General features: G+C 38.9%; 1 protein-coding gene across 3 annotated transcripts in view; it reads right to left on the reverse strand.

Annotated features, from left to right (window-relative positions):
- Nucleotides 1-19,451, reverse strand: part of aff2 (AF4/FMR2 family, member 2) — a 240,651-nt gene that overhangs the window by 76,133 nt on the left and 145,067 nt on the right. For all 3 annotated transcript variants that reach the window (XM_053505638.1, XM_053505637.1, XM_053505635.1), the window contains exon 8: nt 2,932-2,983. In XM_053505638.1, the coding sequence (XP_053361613.1) occupies nt 2,932-2,983 (52 nt within the window). The remainder of the gene's footprint in view (nt 1-2,931; nt 2,984-19,451) is intronic.

Consider the following 19,451-nt stretch of genomic DNA (forward strand, 5'->3'; position numbering starts at 1 on the left):
CACTTATTAAGCGCTCCAGTCTGCGAACATCGGGCCCGAGAAGGGATTTATTATAGGGAAATTTAGTAATAAATGTGGTGGTTATACAAATTGTAGAGTAATTTTGTTGAGAACAGCTATCACTGTCAACTCCACTGACAGGGATATTTTTTTAATGCCATTTGAAAGCAGCGGCTGCCCTTTCAATGTTAAAGGGCTTCAAACTGAGGTCCAAAATTACTCTAAATTAAGTGTATTGGTCATACAATCTGTCTGTCACCTTGCTTTAAAGTTATGTCTTAGTGAAATGACACATCCCGACACATTGATGTAGCAAGGGATCTAATGTCACTGGTGATTGGACTTAAGCAACTATCAAATACTGACTTTTGTAAAACAATTTGATATATTTTGGAGATTCAAAGGATGCTATTACGAACAGTATATTAGTACATGCATGCACAGACACACAAACAGACAGACCCACCCACGCAGGGAGGTGTTACAAACCAGTCAGCCAGCTAGCCAAGCAGTCTTCTAGCCGCCCAACCAACCAACCAACAGCCAGAAAGTCAGCCAACCATCTAACCAGCTAGCCCAGCAACCAGCCATCCAACCATCCATCCAACCAATCAGTCAAACAAACATCCAACCAGCCAGGCAAAAAAATAATGGTCCAACCATCCAACCAGCCAGCCCATCAGTCACCTAAACAAATAGCCACCCAACAAACCATCCAACAGCAAATGAACTAATCAAACAAACAACCACCCAGTCAACCAGCTATTTGGGGCAGTGATGGCGCAGAAGGTTAAGACACTGAGTTACTGATCGGAAGTTTGGCGGATCGAGCCTCAGCTTCACCAGGTTGTCACTGTTGGGCCCTTGATCAAGGCCCTTAATGCTGTCTTCCCCTTAGGGGCGCTGTATCATGGCTGACCCTGTGCTCTGACCCCAGTTACGCTGGGATATGTAAAGAAAGAATTTCACTGTGCAGTAATGTATATGTGACAAATAAAAGCCTAACTTAACTAACCAAAAACCAACTGAATTAACAAATAATACACCAACTAGCCAACAAATAAAGAACCGAATGAACCAGTCAAATATTAAAAATACTCATAACGTATAGTTTTATGACTGTAATAATTATCTGTCAAATGTTCAGCTTCTTTGTCTAGTCCATGCTCCAGCAGAACATCACTAATGACCTACTCTTATTTGATCAGCGGACCAATCATTGCATATCATGAGCAATGTGTTACTGACTAATGTGTTTACTCAGTAAAAAGTTGATAAAACATCCACTAATCAAAACTTTCTGGCTGATAGTAATACTGTAGTTAACTTCTGACACAGATAATGTGTAGACGGCCAGTAAATGTCTACATTGTACCTGATACACTGGGATGAACACCACACCCACAAATACGGCACTGATTAAAACCCCGAACGCAAACCCAGACTTCAATACAATCTTGTAAAAATGTCCATTAGCTCATCCTCAGTACTCCTTTCACTCACTGAAAATGGAGCGAGACACTGACTGATTAATAAGGAGGCTCGATAAAAAGAAAAAAAAAGACAGCACTAATTCGCAAAGTGGGTTTGGAGGTGTCTTATCTCCGAGGCCTCTGGGTAATCCCACCTAGCTCTAGAACCATTTGGGAGAAACAATGTTGATATAATCATGAGCTTAAATAAACGCTTAGCAGAGACTGTGCTTTAGGGAAATTGCTGCTTTAGCCCAACTATGCGTGTCAGGAGACTATGTGGCTTTTATTGTGCTATAGCAAAATAAAAAAGAAGGAAAAGCTAGAGAAAATAAAAGTGTAAAGCATTGCGAAGGAAAGGGCAAGGCTTATAAGCAAGGGACGAATAAATCCACCCCGAGGATCTGCTTAGACTTCGTTGTCTGTATTTTTTCAGGTAATTTGTGTCAGATGGTGTTGTATATGTATTCAATCATGAGCGAAGAAAATCTGTGTATGCGCGCGCGTGTGTGTGTGTGTGTGTGTGTGTGTGTGAGAGAGAAAGAGAAGGGGGGGCAGGGGAAGGGTAATTGGTTTGATATGGTTTTATGTGAGGCAACAAACACACACACACACACACACACACACACACAATTTTGGAAAACATTATCATTATCCCGTGTCTTGTCCAGCTAGTCCATAATGAACCAATGTGGCAGACTGCAATATGTGTTATATTATTATATGTGTGCATTTGTAAGTGTGTACATGTTAGGGAGATAAAGACATGAAGTAGGCATAGTGAGAGAAAGAGAGAGAGAGAGAGAGAGAGAAAGAGAGAGAGAAAAATAGACCCCACAGGACATTTTGAGCGTTAAGGGGACATTTGGCTGGTCCTTACAAGGAAAACTGGGGACCACACAGACAAAATATAATTATGTGAACAAAAGGTCCTCACAAGGATGCTAATCTTGTTACATAGCAAAAAGTATACGAACATCCCCACAAGCAAAGGGACATCTGACAGGTTTAAGAGGACCTTGCTGGCTGGTCCCCACAAGGGAAACTGGGGACCAAATAGACTGATCTCTTTTTGTTTCCGAGATAAACTAGTCAGCCATAGAAGGTCCCCACAAAGATACGCATACAAGAATGTGTGTGTTTGTGTGTGTGTTAAATTATCTATGAAAATGTCTCATGTCATAAGAACAGGACACAACTCATTTTCAGCCTCAATAAAAACAAATCAACTATAAATGATACAAAAAAATGTGGTTCTTAAGCACAAAAGAAAGATCAAAGCTAATCATTGATTATTAACACAATCAGTACGCTCCTTCACAGCGTTACAAACAGCACAGACATCCGCTCATGACACGCCACATACACCACAGCGGATCATTTTTTCTGTCATTTCCTGGGGACCTTCACTTAAGTGTGAGTTACAGCTGTTAAATCAATATGTGTACTGCCATCTCACCTGTTCGCTGTCTTCTTCATCGCTGCTGATCTTCAGGTCATCTTCTAGCATTCTGAAACACAAGTAACAAAAATATTTAAAAAAAAAAACATAAATAATAGAAAGGCGTTGTCATGTTAAAAGGACAACTACATTTGTATAAGCCCCAATAATCCGTATTTACCTTACAGGCAACAAGGAATAAAGCACAACAGCCCTAGGAATGGACGATGTAACAGGGTGTTGGTATGGGACCCAACCGAATTCTTAAATCTGATTGGTTGATTTTAGTTTGTTGATTAATTTCTCACCTTCGCGGAGTCATTCACAGCGAGTTTTGGCACACATTTCCAAAAGTTTTGACTACGTTTCCAATAGTCTTTACAATAGTAACAGTATAACCAGGATTTCTTCTTAGAAGTTCCACATAAACAGATATTAATAAGCAAACAATCCAAATCCACATCCATTTTGCATATTTGGAAGGAGTCTCCAGTGTCAGTGCATTGACACAAGAGTCAGAAATAAACCAAACAGTTACTGTTTTAAGATTCCTAGAGCTTGCACAACGCGGTGTTATACTGTACGAGAAATAAAACACTTGTGTTGGAAACTCCACCCGGTAAGTCCCTTTTCGTGTTGGGTCGCACCACACCACTAGGACACTGATTATTTTGATATAACTGATATTTTCCCGTAACAGCATGCATGCAAATGTTTTACTTTTTTAATTATCACTCACAGCATGCAGTATGACCTATACAAATTTGATTCCTTACTCACATCTAATTATTATTACTTTTTTTTATTTCAAAGCCATTCGCTGAGCTTCAAGACACTCACAAGAGTGTTGGTTTATTTTTAAATTTTATTGAAAAGAAATGCATTAAATATACATGATTTACACAGTATTTGTCTTATTTGTCTCAACATCAACAGAAAATATTTCTAATGATTTATTGAACTTGAGTCCACGGTAGGCACGATAATGTTCAATAAACAACATGTAAAATTATTACGTATACGAATTTCAGGGTCCTCCAAGTCCTATTTATTCCCATTCACCTGTCCGTGAGAGAGATTTTGTCTCTATTGTCCTGCTTGTACTGTGCAACAGAGTGCTAATCCCCCCATCCTGCAAATAAAATCTAGCGATGCAGTTTATAAAATACACCAAGCCGTGACCTTGTTAAAACACAAGAATCGGAGCATGATGTCATCGCTGTTGTAGTTACGAGGGTCACATGACATCATCCTGATGGCTCGTTGAGCCATATTTCTGAATGTCGGGGTCTGATGGCCACCAGAACACAACAGGGCTGTTAAAAAAAAAAAAACGGGGGGAGGTAAGGGGGTGGTTAGGAATTTTCCTCCTAAGGCTGGAACAATAAAAACAGACTCTATAAATGGGAGAAATGTGTTTAAGGTTTAGTTTTCTATGACCTAAGCTGTCGTGCGGCAGCACAGATCGTGGGGAACTTTGAACAAAACTCCCAGTCATTACCCTCGTAATACCTAGCAGATGTCAGCGTCGGGCAGCGCAGGAGCCCAGGTGCTGGAGGTGCAATCAGGCAGGGTTTTCAGTTTATAGTGGCTGATCCAAGGCCAGCGTTTGTGTTTATCTGTATGGGTTTTAAAGTGTGGTTTGGAAAGGGTACACACAAGTTTCAAGAAGTTTTAGAAATGTCATGGGAAACACTGCAAACCCAGGTTTATTGGGTACACCTGCCTTCCAGCGAATTTCACTATCGATTATTATGAGCTCCGTCATGAGTCACACTGTGGCGAACACTGATCAATTTCAACGTTCATTTATTTTACTTATGTGTCAGGTCATCCTGCTTTCAGTTTTCATAGACAGGTCTGCGAGTCATGTTCCAAAAAAGAGTCGATTCAGTCAGATTTCCAGGCAAAGCTTTGGACACGATTTCAAACACACTGAATTGATTTGTCTTGCGCAAAGCAAATGAATTTAGCATTTGACAAGAAGTACACGATGATACTGGATGTGCTGGATATCTGTCTCGATTTGGAATCCTGCTAGTCTGAAATGAACAAGACAAGGATTAAATCGCTGGGAGGACAGAAAGCTGTAATTCTATACTCGAGTTAAAATTCTTAAACTTTCCTCTGGACTTTTTTGGTTGATCATTTAAATTTTCTGATTGTGGCACAATTAATAATTATACGAATGTGCCACGTAATCAAGACATAATTCTTCAGTTTTGGTCAGGACTGAATAGCAGCTGATTCCTGGCATTGGAAAGTAAAAGTCATTGGCATGAAGCATTGATTCCACAAACTGAAATGATTTGTCTCGTACAGACGGAATAAATCCAGTGTCTGAGAATTTCAGACTGTGATATCGGAGGAGAGACGTCTGAACTGGGTGCGCTTTTAGGGTTACTGGCTGCTTTGCATTCTGGGAGGTGACGTGGCTCCTGCATTTTATGACGCCGCAAAAAAGTTGTGTTAAAAACTGACGCGCCGTCCTCCGGGCTCTCGTAAGCAACCGCAACGATCTTCTGTTGCACATCTGTTTTTGCCCAGGGTTTGACTACTGATTAAACAAGGTCGCCGACACAAACAATCACCCTGCGGCTTCGTTTGGAGAGGGAAACTCCTAAACTAGTGATCTAATATACCCGACTTTATTAGACATATTATTCCAGAGCGAGATCCCATCTGGGCAATTTGGTTTAAGAGTGGAGCTATATTTAATGGCTAATTGCTCCAGTGTTTACCACTCCTACTAAATTAACCTCTTAACCACAAGGACATGTAGAATGCATGAAGTTTCCAGGTTCTAGTAAACAGACAGAAAGCACTCGCTGGTTTATAAGCAGATATGAGATTTAAACAATAAGTGTTGTTCAATAAATTTTCATTAACGCTAGTGACATGATGTTTATATTGTGCAAAGACATCACTATGGACGCAATGCAGATAAATTCGTTAAGTCAAAATCTCTGTGCAGTTTGAAGACAGTCATCTAAAGGTCGCAGCATTCAACATGACACAGTTGTACTTGAAAAAGGGCCCATAAACATAAATACGGCGAGCGCAGATTATAAATGGAGAGCAGCTTTATTTGTGTTGGATACGAAGCCAAGAAAAATCCTGAAGCCGATGGCGTAAAAGGCATAAGTGTTAACATCTGACAGGAGAAACCTGAGTTGCGTTCAGTTTTTTCCCTGGCGTCACTGAGGCATAGTTTCATTAGTGAAAGCTGATCTAAAATGCAAAGGAACTCAATTAGTTCCGGTGTGGATTCGCTTAATGCGTTTGTCTTTCTTTTGCTTTCTTCTTCTTCTTCTTCTTTTTTTTTTTGTTTAATCTCTGACAAAAGAGGAAGGGGACATGCCAAAATGTGTGCAATAAAATGCTCATCCTTCCATTCACTCATTACATAACTTGGCAAAATGACAACGAATATTTAAAACGAGTGATCATGTTTATTCTAAGCTCCCGCTGGATGCATTCATGCGCATGAAATAAAGTTTACTGCAGGTTAGAACCGAGAACGAAAAAGCAAACCAAAGATCAAGCAAAAAATGTCACCATAATAAAAGATTATAAATTTTTTTTTTAAAAGCAAGCAAGCAGCTAAAAAGAAGAAGAAAAAAAAAAACTAACTTACAAACAAAAAATAAGCATTTTTTTAATAAACAAAGTACACAAAACCACCAACAATAAATAACCTTAGAATACTACGAAGAACAATAACAATAAATTTATTTTAAAAATATAAGGGATATTTTAAATTACCCAAGAAATTTAATTTTAAATTAATAAAATTAATAAACAATACAAAATACTAAAAAAGTAAACAATTAGTAAAGACATTTTACTTTGATGTTTATTGATCTTTACCTTTATTAGTCAAAACATTATTACTATTATTATTACCCAAGTAAAGGTAACCTTTTTTTTTTAATAGCAAAGAATTTAACAAATACTTAAAATTGTTCTAAAAGTACATAGTACAAAAATTTGTACCACATACTTTTTGGATGTTGTTGTTGTTATTGTTGTTGTTATTGTTGTCATTGCTGTCGTGGAAGTTTTAATTGTCTTTTTTTTTCTCTTTTTATTTTATTTTAACATTGGTCACAAAATATTCTTTATATTTTCCAAAATGGAAAACTAAGACATATAATATAAAAAGCTAATTCATTATTTTAGCATTAATCAGTCATTCATTTTCCATCATCGTGTTTCTGATTTTTGGTGGCGCTGTAACGAACTCCAGCAACAGATGCAGCAGTTCAGCCAAGACAGGTGGAAATATCCAGACCACAGAACAATTAAGAAGAGCCAATCCATTAGCAGCCATGTTTTTTGTAAGGTGAGAGCCAAGCGGAGAACCGGAGGGAACCCACATGGACTCACGGGGAACATGTGATACTAGAGTGGTGTTGTGTGGCACCACTGCTACCTGTGTCACCTTGATATAACCCAGGGAAAGCTGGACTGGTATTCAATGAGCGGCAACATCACACAAAACAAAATCTGTCTCAGGTGACAATTATTGTTTATTATTACATTATTGCAAAATTGAAATATATGTTTTTTTTTATTGTTATTAGTATTAGATGTTTAAGAAATCTTCCCCATTACAATGAATTAAGTAAGATCTAGTACTGCAGGTGGCTTAGTGGCTAACATCGCTGCCTCACACCTGCAGGGCTGGGGGTTGAATCTCACCTTAGTTCTACATGTATATACAGTAGATTGCATGTTCTTTGTGCCCTGCATCTTTGCCTTGTGCACTAAATTCCCTGTGATAAACCTCATTCCTAAGTGACCTCACACAGGACCATCAATCAACAAAGGAATATTGTTTCACTCATCGTCTATACCACTTTATCCAGTGTACAGGGTCGAGGAAATCCCAGGAGACTTAGGGCCTGAGGCAGGGTACACCCTGGACGGGATGCCAATCCATCACAGGACACACACACATATACCGGAGTACCCTAAGGAAATCCTCCAAGCACTGGGAGAACATGCAACTCCATGCACACAAACCCTAAGGTGGGAATCGAACCTGGATGCTGGAGGTGCAAGGTGACAGGGCTAACCAAAAAAACAATTTTTTGTTTGTATATAACAAAAAATATTTCAAAAACAAAATATTTTTCATTTGATCTAAAAAAAATAAGTCTCCTTCTCATGCATTCTTTATTTCTATTTTTGTATTTTATTCATTATACTTTACATGATTTCTTTTGTTTTTATTTAACTTAATTGCTATTTTATTTTTACAAACATAATGTTTTATTATTTCTGTTTTTATTGTATTTCTTCTTCTTTTCTTTATTGTTTACATTAGAAACATTTTTTGATTGCATTTTCGCCTTACATTTAATTTACCCGCATTTCCTTTTTAACGTTTGATTTGTTTTTATTACATTCTAACTCAGACATAACAAATGCAATGTTTTTAATAGTTAATGTACCCCTTCTAAATATAAATGCATTATAATATCCTGGTTTCAATTGTTACAATCCCGTTGTTGGAGCCGTTTAAGCACTAGTAGTGTTTATAGATTAAGTTTAATTACAAAATTTTGGATTACCACAAAGTTAAATGGTGTACGATAACTTCATCATGTTTAATTAGGGTTCACACATGTACTGTAGGTGTTCTCAGCACTGAAACAGGAATGCAACATAAGACTAATTCTGATGTGATAATAAACAATTCTGTCTTCTTTACTTTTTAATTTTGATGCACTTCATTGTTTTGGGTGCTTACAGGAACTATGACACGTGCTAGTGTTTTTGTGAAGCACTTACACTACACTTGCACATAAAGTCAAATGCAAAATACTGCGCACACATCACACCCATATACTTATATCATTATTACATTTCCATCTTTCATAACTCGTGAAATAAAAATCATAATGGACTATATACCGGTCTGAGTTTCTAATGGCTATCTCTCTGAGGCATTGTGAGCACTGGCGCATTCACTGTTCATTACTGATGCCTGGTGTCCTGTAGAGAAGGCCCACGGCAAGCCATTTAGCCAATGAACACCACCGCGGCTGCCTGCTAGCCACCCAATAAGCACGACTTAAATAGTAGGAAATTAATGCTAACACTTTGGGATTATATGAATGGATGTGGACTAAAATAAAACTTTTTTTTTTTAAATATTAAGAAAAAGAACACTGAGAACTTAAAGTACACAGATACTTGATCATTCTGCTTTATATATATATATATATATATATATATACTGTATATATATATATATATATATTAGTGCCATTAATATCACAATATTCCCTGTAGTGCCTTAGTGAGAATCCCATCAGGCTGCTTGTGTTGTTTCAATAAGCCAGTATTCCCATCTATCACAAGTGCGTTTTTCATCAACACACTTCTCACCTTTGTTGCGAAAACTGTATGTCTGCTCTTGCACCTTTGGATAAACAGCCTCCTGTTTTTCCTTTGCGTAGCTATTATCATTAGAAATAGTTGCGTCATGGAGCCATGTTGCTGTTTCTAGCCGCCCCGTGGACTTTCTCCCTGTGGTCTTATTCTCTCTTGTGGTCTTATTTCGCTAACAACAGGATCGTTCGTAACACCTTGTTTTGTAGGATGAGAATTGTTTTTTTTTAATTGAGATAAAATTGGCCTGTTCGAGTCAAATGGGGGCTTTTGATTGTGCAGAATTACAGAACATCGTTAAAAAAAGAGTTAAAATTTACTTTATTTCTCCATACAACCCCCTGCTACACTAAAGCAGTTATCCCAGGGTTTCACAAGTGCTTGGATACAGTACCATCAAGGTAGAAAGTTCTCTGAGTACAGCAGAGCCACGATCAGACTACCTGCTTTACATCCGAAACGCTGGCCTCCCAGGAACTCCCTAAATGGCCCAAACATCTGGAAATGGCTTGGAGTGAGGTCAGGACTGTACGGCGAATGTGACAATAACTCAACAATAAAAAGTGGTGCTGATGAATTGTCGTGTGTACAACAAACACAAACAGATGCATCTCTTCTGCAAGTTGCTGACAAGTTATGGGTGGATTTTCAAGGATCAGGTGAACTGAATGTTCACGGGAACGACTTCTGTGGGGATGTACACAGATGTATGGCCTTCTTAAAAGGTTTGTGCCCCTTTAGATGTTTTACTGCAGCCAGGAGTATCATTACCGTACTGTGCTTATAAGTCTTCTGTGACTATCAATCGGTTTTATACGAAAGACATCTTATCACAAGTGCCGGTTAGACTTGAACGCTTGCCTTATATATATATATATATATATACTGGGACGTAGTCATGTTGGAACTGGTGTGCGGTCGGTTTATCAGGTGTTGGACTCGGACCCTTACTTCCAGTGAAAGGAACACTTAATTTTTCAGCATACCGAGACATTGTGGACAATTTCATGCCACCAACTTTGGTGGAACAGTTTGGTGACGACCCCTTCCTTTTCCAACATGACTGCGCACCAGTGCACAAAGCAAGGCCCATAAAGACATGAAGCGCAAGTTTGTTGTGGAAGAGCTTGACTGGGCCGCACAGTCGAGTCCTGACCTCAACCCGATAGAACACCTTTGGGATGAATTAGAGGGGGGACTGTGAGACGGACCTTCTCATCTGAAAAAAAATCAGTGTCTGACCTCACAAACGCGCTTCTGGAAGAATGGTCAGGAATTCCCATAAACACACTCCTAAACCTTGTGGAAAGCCTTTACAGAAGACTTGAAGCTGTTCTAGCTGCAAAGAGGGCGGGGCCAACATCATATTAAACCCTATGGATTAAGAAGTGGATGTTACTCAAGGATACTTACGAATACGAATACTTTTGGCACTACAGTGTATGTATGTTTAAAGCATATTAATCCTGTGACCTTAAGATCTTTACGTTATAAAGGTAATGTTCCAGTCCATTTAGGAATGTAAATTTGGTAATAAAATGTGTTTATGACCCTGCAAAATATGTAAATATATGTAAATACAACATGAAATACAGCGCGCATGCTTTCATCTTGTTAGCTCACTCAGGGAGCCGCAGTTTTCCTGAGGCGAGCAACAGCGTTAAGCAAAAGCTCCCTGGAGGAGCAGGGGTTTGTGGGTAACCACACAGTAGACGCTTGTTACCATTGTGCTCTGGGTTGCTGCGGTTGTGTTGGGACTTCTCAATGAGAAGGGAATATTCGCTGGGAATATTTATTCCAGCAAATAGGAGAATAAGAGAACACATCCCAGGGGCTAAGCGTCTGCTCAGCGTGTTATGATATAACACTGCTGTGTGTGTATGTGTGTGTGTGTGGAGGGCTGTTAAGTTTAAGAACACCATCCTGCTTGTTATGGGAGTCGTAAAGCAGAGTTCTCTTTCATTACGTGACGTGTAACTTCCGTGGCTTCGGCTTTACTGCAGAGCACCTCGTTTTTAAAGCGGCAAACAGTTAACACACCGTGTGTGAGGTACGGGGAGGCCAAGTCTCGCCTGATGCTGACTCACGCCTTCTTCCATGGCCGATGATCTCTGAGGAAACAGAGCGAGGCTTTAAATAAGCATCCGAGCCTGGCCTCATCGTGTCAATCACGGGCAGGAACATGGAAATGCACTCGGACTCGCACGGTGATAAACAAACACACAGTGTCTGAGACAAGCTTCTCTCTTTTCTTTCTCTCTCTCTCTCTCTCGCGCGCACTCAAACACACACATGTCTAGCCGGCGGTGCCCTGAGATCAGTTTTGCTCCAGATCTGTCAACACTACACTCGTCTGGAGAGCAACTCAAGAGATACAACACACTTCTAATGTCTATGACACTCACAAACCTAATATAAAGTACAAACACACACACAACCAGTCGGAATTCTGGATAGATTAAAAATTTCTCACAAAGGCTTAGCTTAAAATCTCTAAGTTTTATTCTTGCAGAAAAAAAGGATACCATCAGTAGCTTTAGTACTTATAGCATCTTGTAGCTTGCAAGGTCCATGTTCAGTCCACTGTTAAAAGTACAATTAATATATATTTTTTAATTTGGAATACAATTTGTCTGACTCCGGCCAACCCAAACCTTCAATCGCAACTAACTGTTTAACACACGGGCAAATGAGAAATAATGCAATGGGATTTAAATCCATTACGATGCATACAATGCATTGGCCTTATTATTTCTGTTAATTAATAAATGATTAATGCCAATTTCAAATCTACTTATAAAAACTTACTCGTTTTCTATACGGCTTATGCTGTACAGGGTCACAGGGAACTCGGGTACCTGGATAGGGTGCCAATTCAACGCAGGGCAATTAGACTATTCTGCACGTCTTTGGACTGTGAGAAGCAACCTGGAGTACCTGGAGGAAACCCACCATGCACAATGAGAACGATGCAAACGCCACGCAAGCATACTGTACCCTAGGTGAGAATCTAAACCTCATCCGTGGAGGTGCGACGCCATGACGTTAACCACTACACCATCGTGCCTAATCACAAAACCGGAAGTTTAAATCTTTTCATTTATTTATTGTATTGCCTTCATGGGCCACTAGGGATTCACGTGAAATTCACACATTGGCAAACACTGGGCGAAGTCATCACAGCTAGCTAATGACAACTACTGTTGTCCTGGGGCAAAATCCGTAGCAATTCATATTACCTTCTTTAACCGCTTTTTCGTTAACATTTCTTAGAAGAAAAGTTCATGCAATTAATATATTGGACTTAAAGACATGTGGTTGGGTATAACGCGTTACTCTGTTCTAATTACCTTTTCAGATTTTTTTTAAAACACATGTAGTTTAATTACAGTCACCGATGTCAATAAGATTCCGTTACTAGCGTTACAAACGTAGTTTTTAAAAATGTATATAAAATTAATCAAAATGCATTTAAAAAACATGTTAAAGGTTAAAAGAGGGAGGAAGGAAAAAAAGCCGAGGATTTTTAACGTGGAGAAAGCCTGAGATCCATTAACATTAATTACGGGGGACACCTACGTAGGGAGCCTACGGAGTGAACGAGGAGCGACAACAGGTTGAATAAAATTAAAAACTTTTTACATGTAATAATCAGTAATGTTATTAAATTACAATTTTATAGTAGTAATTAGTCATTTGTAGTAGATTACTTTTGTTGAGTACCTTCTCCAACACTTAGTACAGGTACAGTATAAAGAAGGGCTAGCAGGGTCATCGTAGGACACTGTTATGTAATACTGGTGTAAGCCATCAGACTGAACTACAGCTTAGTCTTGCATAACAGCATAAATTGATGAAACAACAAACTAATCTACTAGCTAGCACAGGACAGTTGATGTCACTTGGATATTGCACCAGTGGAAACTCATGGAAATATACAAAAGCATATGATGTAAAGTCTGAAACAAAGCGACAAACTGTAATGCGCAGAGAGGGGGAATCAAGTTAGTTACGAGTCCTGGATGAAGCTCGCTCACGAATCCGAGAGTGTGCGAAGTTTTATGAGGAATACTGTTGAACATTTTCGTAATTTAACACTGTGAAAACAAGATTTGACACCCATGTGTAGGACACAGTGTAGCAAAGCAAGGGCGCTTTCATATACATGGTAGCTTTGGAGACTTGTTCTCCGAGGTGTCACTGCAGTTTTGGAAAAGAAGAAAGTATAATGAAATAAAGTGAAGAGAAATGCAGGGTGAGTTATTAAAGTGTACAGATCCCCGCCCAACCCGACACCCACCCCGTCCACTTCCCAGTCCATCCTTCACCCTGGGGACGTTTAATTAAGTAGCCCGTGATAGACACTGACTCCAGAGGGTCCATCCATCATCACATAACCTCCATCCAATGGATTATTTAGATCGGCCCTCAGCCATTTCCGATGTCAGGGCCCGTTCCGAAAAAAAAAGCCCGCGCTAACGTTTTAGGATGGTAAAAAATAAAATAAAACTTGTTTGAGCCTTCCCTCCTACCTCCTCCTCCTCGTCCTCCTCCTCCTGTCTTCCAGAGGCAGGGTTTGCTTGTCTAAATTTATCTTCACAACTGAGGCAACGTCAGGGCTTTTTACGATCCCTGCCTAACAAGGATAAAACGAGCACTTTGCTGTGTTACGGATGCAAATTTATGGCGGGCCAGGATGGAGACGCAACACGTCTGCGAGGGGGGAAAAAAACTTCTGACAGAAAGTCCTTATGATAAATATATTTGTCGGAATAAAAGACAAGCTTTCCGTTAGACGAAAACTGCACCGAACATCAATCTTTTTAAATAAATCTGATTCAAGGGAAGGCGGCACGTCGGAGCTGCCTTTTTTGCTAAATGGATGTTTTCCCTCGTGTTTTTTTTAATCATAATGTTGCTTGTAATCTCAACCGCTTAAAACTCAGGGCTTATTATTCAGCTATTATACGTCCGGAAACCCATCGGATGTCAGATGTAGCTGAATTTTGAAAAAACAGCCAAAACAAGGCAGATTTTTTTTTTCCAATTATATACTTCGATGCCTCTACTTAAAAAAAAAAAAAAAAACATTCACATATATTTTACCAAAACAACATGGAAATGCTTTTATTTCGTCTGCGTCACCTTGGTGTCTGCCTGAAAGCGGCAAAAACAGCCAGTCTGTCTAAACATCTACAGCAAGTCTAAAACTGTGTTACGTAAATGCTATTTTCTCGCAAATTGGTCTTGTTTTTCAGACGGTTACCTGCATAAGCCTAATAAAATCACTTTGTAATCCAGCTGTTAATGCACCTGCACTAACACGTCATTTTCAAAACAAAAGTTTACATCTGTTTGGACAAATGCAAGTTCTGCAATCATATAATCACATGCAGAATAATGTAGATCAATTAGTATTTGTGTAATTTTCCCACCTTCCTTGCATAAATTCCAGTAACATAATTAGATACAGATACAGCAGAGGTGCAGGAGCTGAATGTTTAGTACCATACATCTAAAAAAAAAAACACAGGAGATATCAGGGTGAGAACGGCAGAACATTGTTGTTCTCGCTTTACCTCAGTCAGGGAGAATGGCAAGGTCTGAGTGCGACTAATGTCAGGTTTGGAGTAAATTACGGTGCTGATCACCAGCACTTTGCGAGGAGCTTACGGAAGAGTCGATACACCGAGGAAAAGTGCCATTTTATGACTTCCCAACACGGTAAACTTCAAATTAATGTCACTTTGCCCTCTGCATAATGGACGATTGTGGCTCAAGAGGGACAGATTGAAGCGTTAAAGGTTTATACGACAGCGTGTCAGAACGCACTGCTTTTGCTTTCGCCTTAAAGGGCCTGCGAGACACTTGGAGGGAAATGACTCAGCTGAAGGATGAGAGACATGAGAGAGGCAACACCAATTATCTAATGGAGTCACGGGAAGTGTCATACCATGTCTCTTCAATTGCTTATCTCATCTAGACATGATTACAGATCATGGGATGATGATGCTGATGATGGTGATGATGATGATGGTGATAAGGGTGACATGCAGGCATCCAGTGTGAGCTTGTGTTTAACAAGTGTAAAAGTGTAGATCCTTTTTAGAAGATACAAATAATCTAAATCATTTGAGGGAAAAAAATTGTGTTTGTCCATAAAAATGTATTACTAGTTGTAAAGGATTTTATTAGTACAGCTACTTCATTTCATACTGTATGTCTCTGAGGGTTTCCTAAAATATGGCCCAAATCATATCTTGAGATCATCTGGTGCTAGTCTTCTCCATATTTCACATATAAAACAAAAGAGCATTGTTGTTGTTACGTAATTACGGTACCTAATGCCATATGTGTTATTCATTGTTTAGGAAAAAGAATCCAGAATTTGTTCTAGAATGTAGAAAATAAATCCAAACGTGTGTCCAATCATTTAACTGGGACTGTGCATACATACTGTATAATACATATACACTGTAAACCCTAATGCTTAAAGTAATTAAACATATTAATGTAAACTGTTAACTTAAATAATTACTGTACAATTAGTTCAAATTAATAGACCTTGATGAGTATTTAGAACATTTTTTGTATTTATGAGTTTGTAGAAATTACACTTTTCAAGTTAGCTGAACAAATTTGATACTTTAAGTATCTGTAAGTACTTACTGTAAGTAACGGTAACTGTCACCTTAAAGTTCCACCAACTTAAAATCTTTCAGACTAGCGATTTTGTGTCTGTCGTCATCAGGGCAATCGGGCACTGGTGGCTCGGTGGTAGGTATTTCGCCAACCAGCCATGCAAAAGGCCCGGGTTCGATTCCCAACAACTGGATGAAGTGCCTTTTCAGAGCCCAGATAAAATGAGAGGGTTGTGTCAGGAAGGGCATCTGGCTTGTGTGCGGACCGGATTGTCTACTGTAGCAACCCATTGCTAGGACCAACAATAATTTATTTGATTTGCAACAACTAATAAAAAAACAATAATTGGTATTAAATAGTATGAGTTAGGCTACTCAATAATGCAATTAAAGAACGATTAATATGAATGAGTACAACAAACTCAAAAACTCATAGGTCTGTTTACTTAAAACTGGAAACATCATCACTTAAAAAATTTAATGCAACTGATTACCTAAATTTTTTTGTAAGTTTTGCCAACTTATTCGAGTTTACAGTGTAGTACTATATATACAGTAATGCATATAATTGAACATACCGTCTAATTCAACGTTTTTTCTACTTTTTCCAGGCATTTAGTCTAAACTGCATGTCTGTGGACTGTGGGAGGAATCCTATCATCACTACGGTCTTCAGTTTCATCATGGTGCTTAATGGGTTTCGTAAATGCACTTGACACAATACTGTTCTTGCTAAAACATTCCAGAACAGCTAACCTTCATGTCTTAAAATAACAACTGACTGCTGTCGTTGTTACTTAATCGCCTAATGTGCTACTTCATAGTTTTGAAATCTTCAGTATTGTTCGAGAATGTAGAAAATAAATCGCAAAACAAACAACACCAAAAAAAAAAAATTAAATAGAAGGTGTGGAACTATTTAGCAACTTGGGGCTTAAATCAGTAACCCACTAACCCACGGACTTAACCGTATGATAAGTGCATTGTTTCATGTGCTTCGCTCTCTCTGGTATACTGTAAGGTCAGTCTGAACTCACTACTGTACACCACATGACCTTTTTCCATTGCTCCAAGTCCAATCTTTATGCTCCTACAAATATATTCCAAATACTTTTACTAACAAGTGGTTTTCTTATGGCCGCACAGCTGTTTAGGTCTAACCCTGTTCAGGCTCTCATCAAAATGTCAAAATGTGAGTGCATTTACTGTACATTTAACTTAAGACTGTTAAACACAGCTGTTTAACTTGCACTGTCAATTTTTGCCATGCATCTTTAATAAGCATTTAAGTGATCTCATTCGTAAATTTTTTATGACCACATTTCTTCCACAAGTTTGAAGGTTCAGCGCAGTCCTCACAGGTTTTAATTATCTGTTGGACAGTTCTTAAGCCGATTCCAGTAATTCCAAATCTCCTTAATTGTTTCCAGGGCTTGATGTAGGCCAATAATTTAGACCGTTCTGAAATGGTGACATTTTTGTTGGCCAGGCGGTATTTAAAAATCATTATAAAATAAAAAAATTAAAAAATGAGAGCCGGAAAAAAAACCTTTTCATCGTGGCAGTATCGTTCTGTATGTCACAGTTTATGTTACACTCTGATTATTAAAGCTCTGGCAGCTCTTCAGACCATTGTAGCTGCAGTTTAGCACTAATTTGCACCTAAGATTTTACAGGATACAAAGGCTCACGACTCGACCTATAGTCAGTGTGCTCAGACAAAGACAGAATTGACAGAAACGTTCTCGCCCTGAGGCGGTCTCGTTCTAAATATTTTGACTGGTTAAATCATTTAAGACTTCCCTTGAATAACTGGTGAGCAATTGAGGGGAACAAAAGCCGAGTCATCTTGACTTCAGTGGGGGAAAAAAAAGGAACCCGAGCGCGAGCACAGTGGAGGAAGAGAATCAAACAGATGTTGATGAAAAACCCCTTTGGCCTCCGAATAAAGACGTGCGTCTCTCAGTCTGTGGTCAGATCAGCAGATAACTGGCTCTTTTCAGCTTGCTTCAGCAGCTAACAATGCGCCGTTCTTCTTTATTGTTGCCGGTTCTGACCCTTTAACCCTCGTGCCTTCATGAGAAAACATCTCTTTTAGTGAGCTGATAGACACATTAAGCTCTGATTCAATTCATCTTGATCTGTCACTTCTGCTTAGCCAGTCGGATTGCAGCTCACGCTAGCCCCGCTGCGCGGTTCGCACGCGGACGTTCATTCGCAACGTAAAATTAGATGTAAAACCTGCCAGTTACTATTTTGCTCCGGCTTTCATTGGACATGCTCGGACTTACTTGGGGAAAGTGCGTATGGGGAACAGCTTCTGTTTCATTATCGGTTCCGTAGAAATGGGACACGGTCAAGAAAGCCTGAGAATCAAAAATGGAAAGGCGACTGCAAAAAAAAAAAAAAAACAGCCTACGTTTTTCTCTGTAACAAAACAGCAGTATTTTAATATTTAAGGGCACAGTGACTTGGTGACTAAGAGCACTGGTGTCTGGGGCATCCAAGGTTGGGGGTTCAAATCTCACCTACGGTCACTGTGTGTGGAGTTTGCATGTTCTACCTATGCTTGGAGGGTTTCACCCTGGTACTTTGGTTTCCCTTACAATGGACCAAGGACATGGATTGTCGGATGGTCGGTGTGCACCTGAAGCTTCCTAGGACAGGCCCATTCTGATAGGTTGCGAGACTCTTCGGCTCCTCGTTCATAATTACAAGTAAATTTTATCTGACTCTAACTAATGTTGACATTCCTATGATATCCACAAATCGATACTGTATGTCTTTGCTCAAGTGATCTGGGTTAAAACTTTTCGAAAAAAATAACGAATGGGATGAATGAAGTTATATCATATCATGTCTTACCATATTTGTGCGAGCGTTCATTTATTTCAAACAATGGATGCTACTTCAGCAAAAATATGCTTGGGGTTTTGCTCCAAAAGACGGCAAGCTGTTTGTCATCTGTATATGTGTATCTTATATTTTTTATATCGTCATTTTTTATTCATTCATTTTGTACACTCACTTATTCATCTTCTATACCACTTTATCCTATATATATATACTGTAGGATAAAGCGGTATGATGAGTGAGTGAGTGAGAGAGTGTACAAAATGAATGAATAAAAAATGGCAATATAAAAAATTTAAGATGCCAAGAACTGAAGTAAACAACTAATAAGAGTCTACCGTGATTGAATTAATCAAATGAATTAATTAAATGCAAGTTTGGGAACGTAACCGTGGATAAGATCTTAAACGTGTCACAATCATACGGGTACCCATTGTCTGTAAGTCCTTTAAACAAAAACAAAAAAATGAAATACTGTGCAGCCCTTGTTGGGTAAAGCTGAAACATTATAATTCACCAATTATGCAAAAACACTTGAGAGCAAATTCAAATCAGATTCAAATAGTATTTTTGGCAGAAACACTTCATCAATTCCTGATACACAGGACAAAGCATTGTTACAGTATAAAGCACTTATGACAA

The sequence above is a fragment of the Clarias gariepinus genome, chromosome 10, assembly GCF_024256425.1.
Source record: "Clarias gariepinus isolate MV-2021 ecotype Netherlands chromosome 10, CGAR_prim_01v2, whole genome shotgun sequence".
In the NCBI taxonomy this organism is placed as follows: domain Eukaryota; kingdom Metazoa; phylum Chordata; class Actinopteri; order Siluriformes; family Clariidae; genus Clarias; species Clarias gariepinus.